Source organism: Lipotes vexillifer, unplaced genomic scaffold (genome assembly GCF_000442215.2).
Source record: "Lipotes vexillifer unplaced genomic scaffold, Lipotes_vexillifer_v1.1 scaffold240, whole genome shotgun sequence".
Classification (NCBI taxonomy): Eukaryota; Metazoa; Chordata; class Mammalia; order Artiodactyla; family Lipotidae; genus Lipotes; species Lipotes vexillifer.
Genome location: NW_006797481.1, coordinates 6,973,075 through 6,985,024, shown reverse-complemented (window position 1 = coordinate 6,985,024; position 11,950 = coordinate 6,973,075). Strand labels below are relative to the sequence as shown.

The following is an 11,950-nucleotide window of genomic DNA, read 5'->3' as shown; positions in this document are numbered from 1 at the left end:
GGTGTGGGGCGGGGCTTGTGCAGAGGAGATGCTTGGAGACCGGCTGCCCCTCCCCCGTGTACTCTGCCGGGAAAGAGCCAGGGCTGAGGGTGGTGGGCCCACGGGCGGAGGAAGGAGGCGTAACCCTGTCTTCCCTGCCTCGGGTATGCACGGTGGACACAGACTGCAAGGTCCAGCCTCACCCCTGTGAGCGCAAGACGCTAGAGATGGTCAGGCAGCTTGTCGGCCAGGCCCCGTGCTGGAGGGGATCTCGGGGGACCAAGGCTGTGCTGGCTGCTCTCTGTCCCTTTTCCAGGTTTGTCCACAAGGTGTGGGGTCAGAGCCTGCGGGCAGGGCCTGGGCGGGGATGGCCAAGTGCTCATGGGCTGCAGGGAGAACGACTCTCCGGGGCCTTGGCTGTGGAGTGTGTGACAGGGATCAGAGGAGACCTGGGAGGGAGGCGGGGACAGAGCTCCGGGGACCCAGGCAGGGGCACAGCTACTCAGTGTCAGAGTCTTTTAGACACACCGCCCAGGAGCCCAGGGCCTGGGTCACGGCCATTCTGAAGGCTGGTAAATCAGCCAAAAGCTGGTCTGACAGGGCAGTGGTCTGGACTTGGGATAGTGGTCTGCTAATCTGGTCCCTCCGATCACCAGTTTCCACATGTATGGGGGCTGAGCAAGGCCAGAGGCTTATGGTGCTTCGATGGATTCCGGATGTGGAGGCCGTGAAGAATGCTGGATTCTTCAGGGCCGGAGCTCAGGCATTCAAGAGCACCCACCGCCCGGCTCTCAGCCACTGCCCCGCAGACCCCCAGATCGTCCCCCTTTATCCGGACCACCTTCAGTATGGTACCTGGTCAGGAGCTCATGATCTCGCCCTCTAGTCCTTTCTGGAGGGCCAGGGTAGCGTTTGAACCAGCTGCACCTTGGCCCCTTGGCCTGGCCTCAGCGATGAGATCAGAGCACGCACACAGCAGTGAGATGGAGCGGCTGAGAAGCCGTGAGGGCCGTATTGGCTCGATGCAGAGTCCAAACACCATGTCGGCAGGGGAGGGCGGTGCCCCCCGTGTGGATCAGAGGAAGTGGGGCCTCGTGCCGTGTCAGAGGCCACTAGGGGCTCCCTTCCGAACCTGCACTTTCGAGTGGAAGGCGGTAGTTCTTCATTCCCTGGTGCACATGTTGAAGGACTCACTCTGAGCCACGCAGGGTCCAGCGAGGAGGCAGGCACAGTTGCGGCCCCAAGAAGCTCTTGGTCCAGAGAGAGCCTCCCAAGTGCTGGGATGGGGCCTGTCCTCGCCACACGTCATGGAGGAGGGGTTGCTTGAGCAGTCTCGAAAGATGTGGGAACCGGGTAGCAGTGGGCAGAGGCATTCAGAGCCGGGAGCCCTGGGAGAGGCTGGTGGGTAGAGTACACTTCCTGGCTATGTACTCAGACTCTGGGAGCATCACCACTAGTGAGCTGGGAACCTCCCGCTGTCTGTTTCCACATTCAGCAAGGGGGTGATAACAGGACCTGCCCCCAGAGCATTGCCAGGAGCACGCAGCGAGGTAATTCGTAGAATGCACTGACATTGCAGGCTCCTAGAATAATGCATATAGTAGGCTTTTCATCAATCCCCTCATTCAAGAAATACCCACCGAGGCTCTCCTAAGTTCCCAGCACTTCCCCAGGTCCTGGGGAATCAGCATGAGCGTCTCGGAAACAAATCTGCTCTCATGAGCAAGAGGCAGCAATGAACAAAGCGAATACCTAAATGAACTATTAGGTGGTGGTAAGTGCAATAGGGGAAAGGATGCGGGGTGGGACAGGGTGGGGTAAGTAGAGGGTAGGGTTGCAGCTTTAATTAGAGTGGGCAGGGACCAGACCTGAGGGAGGTGGGGGACTAGCTGAGTACAGGCCCAGGCGAAGCCCTATGGATAGTGTCTGCTCAACAACGCTGGCTCCTGTAGGCCTGGGTAGGGAGGGCAGGGCCCGTGGAGCTTTCTAGGCTAGGATGTGTGGTTTTATGAGGTCACGAGGAGTACACATGGAGGGAGAGAAGAGTTCTCTTTAATGAGCTGGCAGCTTGGCACAGTTTTGATTTCAGCAACCCCTTGAGTTCGCAGTTGACTTGGCTTTTATCCCAAGTGGATGTTTTGCCTCAGGAAAGCCCCCGCCCTAGAGGTGAGCCCAATTAGCCTGCCCACCAGGTGAGCAGCCCTGGGTGGGATCTCCCCGGGAGAAGTGCTCTCTGGCAAGTTTTAGAGAACTTTGTCGCGAAGGCCCCAGGAGAATCTCCTTAGATGAGACCATCCGTGGAGCTGCTGCCAGCCAAGAGGAGGGCTTTCTGCCCGAGGGACGAGGACCCACTTCTCTGTGGTCGGCCCATCGCCCCGCAGACTCAGGAGAGCCAGGGGGCGAGGCCCAGAGGGCAGGATGCATGGGCTTTGGAGTGGGAGGTGGAGTTCGGATCCCAGCTCTGCTGTGTTCTGGTAACCGTGTGACTTTGAGCAACTTAATTCAGCCCTGAACCCATTTCGCCATCTGGAAGAGGAGACTGCTGTCTCTTCAAGTAGCCGAGGATTTGAAGTAACGATGGGGGACGGCTGGGGCATGGAAGCCAGCACAGGAATGGTGGCCCTTGTGTTGTCACAGAAGGTTGTCACTCAAACCGACCTCAGAGGTCATTGAGACCAGCCAGTGGTTTGCAAATCCTCCTGAGCTACGGAGCCTCGTATGGACACTTGTTATGCAGACCAGAAAAAGCACATTTGGGGTGGGGGCGTGGGGCTGGGGCACTCGGGGAGCCGTGGACAGTCCCCTTCCCTCTCCACTGAGGCTCTGAGGAACACAGTTGAAAACTACAGAGTTGCTATATAGAAGAGGGAACGGAAGACCAGAGAAGGAAAGTAACTTGCGTGGGGTCACATAACCAGAATCCAGTCGCCTAATCCCAGTATTTCCCACCTCCCCACTCATTGTGCTGGCCCCAGAAAGTAACTCGTAATAGAAAGCTGTTGCCGTAGTTCAGAGTATTGAACACAGATATCTCTAATTTCTGACATGATAGCCAGCTTCCATTATCTTTTTTTTTTTTAATTGTCTGAGTAGTTTGAAACATTTCCTACTCTATGTGCAGACAAAAGTTAGGTAGAATCAGGAAAAAAAAAGAACCAAGTCTTTCTTGACTTGCTTCTGCATTAGCATCTTGTGTCAGCTTTTAGTGTTTAAATACCCTCTCCTGTTAAAACTTCGATCTCTACCATTTGTTTCCTTGGGTTGTAGCTGGAAGAGAGTGTTCTTAACCCACCCTGCCACCTGCTACAGGACCACCCTCCCAGGTACAGTCTGGCTCTTGGATTCTCCTCTTCTTTCTGGCCCTGGGAGTAGGCTGGCTCCCAAAGGGGCATTTATACTCCTGGGGCAGCAAGTGGGGTTGGACTGAGCTCCAGGGCACAGGAACAGGCATTTCAGAGGCAGAGGAACATGCTCATGCCATACTCACGCCTCCCTTGGTCAGTGGTATATTTTCCCTGAGAAAGGGAGTGAAGGCTTTGGAATTACTTCCTTAACCAGGGTCCCTTGCGTTGACAAGAGGCAAAGCAGGGCGTGCACTGAGCCCCAGCTGTGCAGACAGAAAGCCTCACATCTAGCACCAGACTCAGGGCAAGATACCTGAGCCTCACTTTCCTCCTCTGTAAAATGGGGGTAATGTTTGCCCCATGTCTCGACTCCCCATTTCCCTGCTCTGGATGATAGGGGGTACCATACAAGAGATCCTAGGGAAGATTCAGTAGGTGATGTCCACCAGAGTGCTTCATCAGCTACACAGTCCCAAGCAAACAGGAGGACTTTTCAATACCATTAAGATCATGCAGCCTGGCTTCCCAACGGGCCCTCGCTGCTCCTCACCCTGGGGTCTAGTGCATCTCACTGACCCAGGAGCACAGAAATCACACTGAAGTGTCTTGGCATCAGTGCTTGTGTAGATATGCTACTCCTGATGAGGTCGGGAGTCTGTCCCTCGAAAGCAGAGCCAGAGGCTTTGTGTGCAGGCAGGATGGTGCTTCCTGCCTGGCGTTAGGTGATCCTTCGGGCATCTTATTTTAAAGTTCCAATTTGGCTGGTCTCTGACACATGGGAGGAACTGAAAGTGGGGTTGTTTCTGCTCAGAAATTAAAGCTCAAGGACTTATGGCTTTGGAGCCAGAGTGACCTGTGTTTGAGTCCCAGCTCTGCCACTTTCCAAGTAGCTGGCCTTCAGCACGTGACTTATGTTCGTCAGGTTTCAGCTTCCTCATCTGTGACGTGGCGGTTCACAGTACCTGCTTCATCCAGTTGTATCAGTGAAGTGAGATCATACATGTGTAGCGCTTTAGCACAATACCTGGCCCCATAATAGCTGCTCAGTTAAAGGCCACTGTTGATGCTGTTAATGAGCCCTCAGTTGTTTGCATGAAACTCCAACTGACAGAACTGCTGGCCTAGGAGCTCAGAGTTACCCTCGATAATTCCTACCTTCCAGAAGTGGAAGGTTACAATCGTGACCACCAAGTAGTAGATTAACATTTTTAAGGTATTGGGGCTTTGGACTCCTACATATAAATTTGGAGGTCGGGGTGTGGGGGGGAGAAATTGAGTCCATAACACGTGTTCCCAGTATCAGAGCCAGGAGGCAGATCCCATTGGCAGATCCCCAGGTGAGCCTGTAATTCACACGGGGCCTTACTGAGCCCACCATTGAGTGTCTGGTACCACCTACACCCTAACCCTGCCTTACGTACCTCATTTACTGTCCTTTTCCTCTTTGCTACAGGTGTTGAGACTAATTTCCTAGTGCATCTGGGGAAAGGAAGGGGCTGGGCCCTGGTGGGGCAGGGTAGCCAAACCCCTTCACATCTCTGGACTGATGTGCCAGGCTATTAACAGGCATCTCTCTGATAGGCCCCTGTGACTCGCAGCTCTGCCAGAACGGAGGCACGTGTGTTCCAGAAGGACTGGACAGGTACCACTGCCTCTGCCCGCCTGCCTTTGGAGGGGAGGCTGACTGCGGTGCGTGTGCACAGGACTTCCCAGACTCTGTTGGAGAGCAGTGGAGCCGGGGTTCCTGCTTCTCACCTGCCACCCTTTTAGCTACTAGGTAGGAACTGGCCCTGGAGTTAGGGCCACCTGCTTTTCAAGTACACCACTGATCTCATGTCTCAAGTGATACACTGAGGGTTCCATGAAGAAGTAACTAGGAGGTGGAGCTCCGGGTAGGACACGGCCCCTGGCTTCTTAGCTTTAGAATGGCAGCTGCTTGATCTGTGAGCATTGCGGAGCCCAGCTGTGGGCTGGAGCTGGCCGAACTGGGTCCTGGTTCTGGGCTGAGTCTCTTCTCCCCTCTTCCAAGAAGAGGAGTGAGAAGCTTCAACCCCTTTTGGTTTTAAAACTGTGAAATGAAGATTATAAGTGGCTTTATCCCCTACGGTTATGGGAGTTTGAAATAAGATTCTTAGCACAATGCTTGACACATAGGATGGGACTTGTTAAATAGTCACTTTTTAAAAACTGTAGTGCTGGGCCAACTGGAGACTTATATGGGAAAAAATATATATATGTTGACTCCCTACCTCACAAGCTACACAAAAAATCAAGTCCAGATGGATCATAGATCTAAATGTAAAAGGCAAAGTTGTGAAGCTTCTGGAAGAAAACATAGGAGTGTATCTTCATGATCTTGGGGTAGACAAAGATTTCTCCAACAGGACACAAGAAGCACTAACCATAATGGGAAAAAGTTATAGAAAAAATTTTTCTTTTTAAAGAGTGGTGAGATGGAGACATTTGGTGGGAGCCAGGGAGCTCTGTGTCCGGCCGTGGCTAACCCTGTGACCTGTACTGGTCACTAGGCCCTGAAGCCTCTGTGTCAGTGTCCCGTCTCCCTCCTGGGAGGGAGGCGGCTCCGGCCCCATGTAGCGTCTGGGGGTCCCGGGTGGGACAGTGGTCTGCGTGCTCCACAGCACAACGGCCGCTTTGATCCTGGCAGCCCCGAAGCTAAGCCTGGAGTGCAGAGCCGACGTCATCTTCCCGCTAGCCGGCTCGGCGGCTGCCACCCCAGAGGGCTTCCTGCGGGCCAAGGCCTCCGTGAAGCGGTTTGTGCCGGCGGCGCTGAGCGAGGGCTCCCGGGTGTGCATGGGCGTGGCCATGCCCGTGGGCGAGTACCGGGACGTGCGGACCTGGTCAGTAGCCTCGACGACCTGCCCTTCGGTGGTGGTGCCACCCTGACAGGCCAGGCCCCGTAGCAGGCGGCGGAGCGCGGCTTCGAACGGGCCTGGACCGGCCCCGCAGGGCCGTGGTCCTGATGACCGAGGCGCGCTCCCAGGACCAGGTGGTCGGCCCGGCGCCTTTCGCCAGGGCCCAGGAGCTGCTCCTGCTGGGCGTGGGCAGCGAGGCGGTGCGGGCGGACCTGGAGGAGGTCACTGGCAGCCCGGCGCGCGTCATGGTCTATGCCGGCCCGGAGGACCTGTGCGGCCAAATCCCGAAGCTGCGGGGAAAGCTGCGCAGCCAGCAGCGCCCAGGTAAGGAGCAGTCCTGCACCGGCGTCAGCTGCGGGCCGGCCTCGCCCTACCCGGGGGCCGGCTGGCCAGTGGCAGGCCTTTCCTCCCTTTGGTAGTAACTTAACCAGGGCCTGTACTGGGGGCCGCAAGCACGGCCTGACTCTTCTGTATGCTAGCCTTGTGATGAGTAACTTCTCAGTTTACTGGTCAGTAAAATTGGACTAATAAGTAGTACCTAGTACCTCCAGAGGGGCTTTTGTGAGGATTAAGTAAGGCAAGCACCATACACACTAGTACACAGTAAGCTCAGAGTGTACGCTCAGAATTGTAGGTATTGCTATTTATTAATTGTTATTTATTGTTGTTAATAAGGAGTTCTGAATCTTCAGTCTTTAGCTGAAATGTCGCTCCTCAGAGGAGCCCCGACCGCATCCTTACCCACCCATGCCACCCCCGCTGGTCCCTCTCATAGCACCCTGCCCCTTTTCTCCATGGCTGTTCACATAGTTTGTAATTCTTTGTTGGTTTCATGTTTGTCAGCCGATCAAGGACAGGCATTGGCAGTTTTGTCCACATGGTATAATTAGTGCCTTGTATACAGTGCACGGCATGTGGAGGGCACTCCGTAATGGCACAGATGAGGCCCCGGAGCTCAATGGCTTACGCACAGTGGACGTTTATTCCTCTCACATAACAGTTCAGAGGTGAGCGGCCAGGGCCAGCAGGGTGGCTCAGCTGTCTTGTGGTTCCACCTCTAACTCCAGGGTCACTGTTTCTCAGACAGCAGGAAGAGGGCAGAGGGGAAGTGGAAGGCAAGCAGCTTCCTTTTGAGGACATAACTTGGAAATTGCACAATTACTTGCAATCACAACCCATTATATAGAACTTGTCATGTGGCCACACTCAGCTGCCAGGGAGGCTAGGAATGTGGTCTAGCTGAGCATTCACGTGTCCTGCTACCATTCTAGGAGAGGGTGGTGCACAGACAGCAGACCGGCTGACCTGGGCTCCATTCACCCCAGAGCAGTCCTCACTTTGCTGCCCCCTGAGGTCCACTCTGCTTGTTCTGCAGAGGCTGCCAGACCCAGTCGGTGGACCTGTCTTCACGTTGGATGCCTCGGCCTCTGTGGGGCCCGAGGACTTCACCCGGATGCAGAGCTTCGTGAGAAGCTGTGCCCTCCGGTTTGACGTGAACCCTGACGTGACACAGATTGGCCTGGTGGTGTATGGCGGCCAGGTCCAGACAGCCTTTGGGCTGGACCCCCACCTCACCGGCGCTGCAGCGCTGCGGGCCAGGAGCCAGGCCCCCTACCTGGGTGGGGTGGGCTCGGCAGGCACAGCCTTGCTGCACATCTATGACAAGGTGATGACGGTCCGGAGGGGCGCCCAGCCTGGTGTCCCCAAGGCTGCGGTGGTGGTCACGGGTGGGAGGGGGCAGAGGACGTGGGTGTCCCTGCCCAGAAGCTGAGGGACGACGGCATCTCTGTCTTGGTGATGGGCGTGGGGCCCGTCCTGAGGGAGGCACTGCGGAGGCTCACATGTCCCTGGGACTCCCTGATCCACATGGCAACCTACTCAGACCTGAGGCACCACAAGGACACGCTCATCGAGTGGATATGCAGAGGTGAGTGGGGGGCGATCCACACCCTCGGGGCTGCCTCCAAGGGAGGACCTCAGCCCGAGCCTTCATGTACATCATTACAGGGACAGCAACTCCTCCCAACTGCCGGGCGCTTTCCACATGCCGGGCTTTATGCTAAGTGCCACACTCACACGAATGTCACTCACCTGACATTTAAGGTGCAGCTAATTTAACACAGGCACCTCTTCCCAGACTTGAGAATGTATGCACCCCACTTAAAAAGAAGACGTCACTAGGATACCCATAGGACCCTGGGTTGGCACTGACCTTGGTAGGAGCAGACACAACCAGGACAGCCTGACTCCAAGCCTTCCTTTTGCCAGTGACATCCTTTCCACTTGATAAAAAGCATGTGGCCGGCTTCCCTGAGGACAGCCTGACTCCAAGCCTTCCTTTTGCCAGTGACATCCTTTCCACTTGATAAAAAGCATGTGGCCAGGGCTTCCCTGGTGGCGCAGTGGTTGAGAGTCCACCTGCCGATGCAGGGGACACAGGTTCGTGCCCCGGTCTGGGAAGATCCCACATGCCGCGGAGCGGCTGGGCCCCGTGAGCCATGGCCACTGAGCCTGCACGTCCGGACTCCACAACGGGAGAGGCCACAACAGTGAGAGGCCGGCGTACCGAAAAAAAAAAAAAAAAGCATGTGGCCATGATAATAACAATAAGCACTGCTGTGTGCATGGCCCGTCCTAGAGAGGGAGTCTCTGTACACGTGTAGGAAAGCTGGGTGGAAGTCGGGTCTTTGACCGGCCATGCAGTATGGGGCCCAACTAACCTGTGGCTCAAAGGCCCATGGAGCCACTAAGATGTGTAAGACTCTGCTCTGGTGGCCTCACCTCTGTACTGGGCTTCCTTAGAGCGGGGTCTTCAGGGCCAGCCCAGGCTGAGTCTGCTGGCACGTGCTCCCTTGCAGAAGCCAAGTGGCCAGTTAACCTCTGCACACCCAGCCCGTGCATGAGCGAGGGCACCTGCGTCCTGCACAACAGGAGCTACTGCTGCGAGTGCCACGATGGCCGGGAGGGCCCGCACTGCGAGAGCCGTGAGTGGGGCGCCTGCGAGAGCCGTGAGTGGGGTGCACTTGGGAGCTGGGGTGCTGTTCTGAGTCCTGAGCCCCAGGGCCACAGCCAAAGGAGGCTCTAGGGCATCAGTGGAAGGAATCAATCATTTGTTCGTTCACGCAGGAAACATTCAGTGGGTGCCTCCTACATCCCAGGTGCCATTCTAGGTGCGGGAAACAGAGCAGGAAGCAGGACAGAGAATCTCTGCCCTCGTGGAGCTTCCATTCTAGTGAGGGAGACAGCAAATAAGTACGGCACGAAGTGTATTAGATGGTGCTGAGCACACACTCTGATTGATGAAAATTGATGACTGGGAGGGAGGAGCAAGTGGACCCAGACTAACTGGAAGGCAGGCAGAGGATGTGGCACGGGTACAGTTGGGTGGGTAGATGTGGCGGTGGAAGTCGGTGGGAGTTCCGAGCGTTTCTTTTTTTTAAATGTTGAGCCTTCTTTTTTAAATTTATTTTTATTTTTGGCTGCGTTGGGTCTTCGTTTCTGCGCGAGGGCTTTCTCTAGTTGTGGCAAGCGGGGGCCACTCTTCATCGCGGTGCGCGGGCCTCTCATTGTCGTGGCCTCTCGTTGCGGAGCACAGGCTCCAGACGCGCAGGCTCAGTAGTTGTGGCTCACGGGCCTGGTTGCTCCGCGGCATGTGGGATCTTCCCAGACCAGGGCTCGAACCTGTGTCCACTGCATTAGCAGGCAGATTCTCAACCACTGCGCCACCAGGGAAGCCCCCGAGCATTTCTGTTTGCTCAGCTGAGAGAGAAGATAGGGAGACATGGAGGTTGAGGAGGAAAGAGAACTAGTAACTGTCTAGGAGAGAAGGGGACCAGAGTGAGGACGTAGAGAATGATTGTTGGGCAGCACTCTGGCCCACCTGTGGCCGCTGTTCATGAATTTAAAGTTAGAACAGCAGTGGCAGCCAGAGGATGATTCCCATTGGAGCCCTGGGTTTTCAGGCACTGGTAGAGGTGGGCTTCCTGAGGGGCACCTCTTCCTTGGCTTACGGAGTAAGAGCAAGGCATGATGGGGCCCGTGAGGCAGCTAGTTGGTTGAGAAGAGGACTCAGACACTCCTCGTGTCCTCAAAGTTCACTTTTTTCCCAGGGACCTTGAGAGGAGATGCCCCCAAGGCACGTGGCCCCAGCCGAGAGCCTGCAGGAGGGCAGCAGCTGCCCCCTTCCCAGCTGCTACCAAGAAGGCCTGGATCCCCTGGGCGCTGAAAGGAGGCCTGCCCTCAGCGGAGCATCCTGTCCCATGGGGTCCTCTGCATGTCTGCCTTCAGCCCTGTCCAGAACCCTCCTGCCCACTCTCCTGACCCAGGGAGAAGAGAGGGCCCAGCTGCAGACGGTGCTGCCTAGGGACACAGTAGCAGCTGATACCGCCCCTAACGACGATGTTGAAAATTCTTCAAGTGTGAGTACTTACTTTGCTGACCTAGTTGAGCGCTGCTGAGCTGGTGTCATCGCCACCTTTCCCCTGAGGAGGAACAGAGGAACCTGGAGACTTTCGATGGCCTGTTTCTCGCTCACTTTCCCCACAACAGATGCTAAGTAGAACGTTGTTGGGACAGTCATGCCCAACGGAAGGCAGTGATGAGGGTGTCACTCGGACCCCTGATGTGATGGCACTCCAAGATAGACAAAGGGTGGACCTTGAAACACATCTTTCTCCTAAGATGTCCCAGATGGATTCATTCTTAGTTTGAAAAAGGGCTTGAGTGGCATTTGTGACTTGTTTTGGTGACTGGATCCGTGTGTGGGAGTTGGAAAGGCCCCAGACTGGAAGGTGACTGATTAACCAGCTGTTTGGCCTTGGGGGAGGGGCTGAGTGTGCAAACGGCCCTGGTCTCGAGGGGCCACGTTAGCTGGGCCTGGGCACTGGGCAGCATTCCCTTCAAGGGGCTTCTCAGCCTTTACTTAGGAGGGTTAATTGCAGGGTGTTTCTTGAGTGCTTGTCTTACTCCGCCCTTGGGGGGCAGAAAGGAGTAGAATTCTTAAACTCAATCAATATAGAACAAAGAAACTTGGAGGAGTTTTGTTTTTTTAGGTGTAGATCTTACGCTGCTTGGTTTTAGGGGTTTTTTTTAGACCTGGTTTTGAAAGGAATATTTCAAGAAGTAATGTTGGTTATTTATTTAACAGGAGTTTTTGTACCTAAGTGGCAGAGGCTTAGTTGGAATATTTTTTTGGTGAACCGGATATTTCCTTACCCCACAGTATTTAGGAATCAATTCTCCCCCTGGGTGGTCGTGTTGGGAGTTGGGTTTTTGGTATAAGCCTTTGTAGATCTCTGATTTAAATCCAAATACTTTATCAGTTTTTATTTTTAAAGTAAATACCTTAATGTGATGTTTTATAGGCAAACATTCAAGGCTACCTTGGTTTAAGTACTGCTTAGCTTTAAGAACTTTAGGATTTCTGGTGCAAGAAAAGTACTTGAAAGGTCATCACCATGGTTCTGTTAGATGTTAAAAAGTCCTGTGTGCCGAGCACTGTGCATGACAGTCATTTGCGTTCGAGGGATATTTTCATTTCTATTATTGCTTTTGCCTTGGCAGAAGGTGACATCAGAGCAGGGTCCCATGCCCCCACCTGGCAGGTGCTGATAGGTGATGTCTGAATTTACATGAACCCCTTGTCTTTATATTAACAGCAGTTTAATCGTTATATAGTGTAGGCTTTTCGTCTGGCTCAGGGCTGACATTCTGATGTCCCATTTGAATTGGACTTAAAAAAGCCCCACAAAACTG

General features: G+C 54.6%; 1 protein-coding gene across 1 annotated transcript in view; it reads left to right on the top strand.

Annotated features, from left to right (window-relative positions):
• The window catches only part of VWA2 (von Willebrand factor A domain containing 2), a 47,155-nt gene extending 36,502 nt beyond the window's left edge, over positions 1-10,653 (top strand). Inside the window, 11 exon segments of the mRNA XM_007469643.1 lie at positions 163-295; positions 3,247-3,302; positions 4,905-5,012; positions 5,989-6,171; positions 6,174-6,263; positions 6,266-6,520; positions 7,574-7,594; positions 7,597-7,932; positions 7,935-8,123; positions 9,055-9,204; positions 10,484-10,653. Coding sequence (XP_007469705.1) covers positions 163-295; positions 3,247-3,302; positions 4,905-5,012; positions 5,989-6,171; positions 6,174-6,263; positions 6,266-6,520; positions 7,574-7,594; positions 7,597-7,932; positions 7,935-8,123; positions 9,055-9,204; positions 10,484-10,653 — 1,691 coding nt within the window.
• The last annotated feature ends 1,297 nt before the right edge of the window (positions 10,654-11,950 follow it).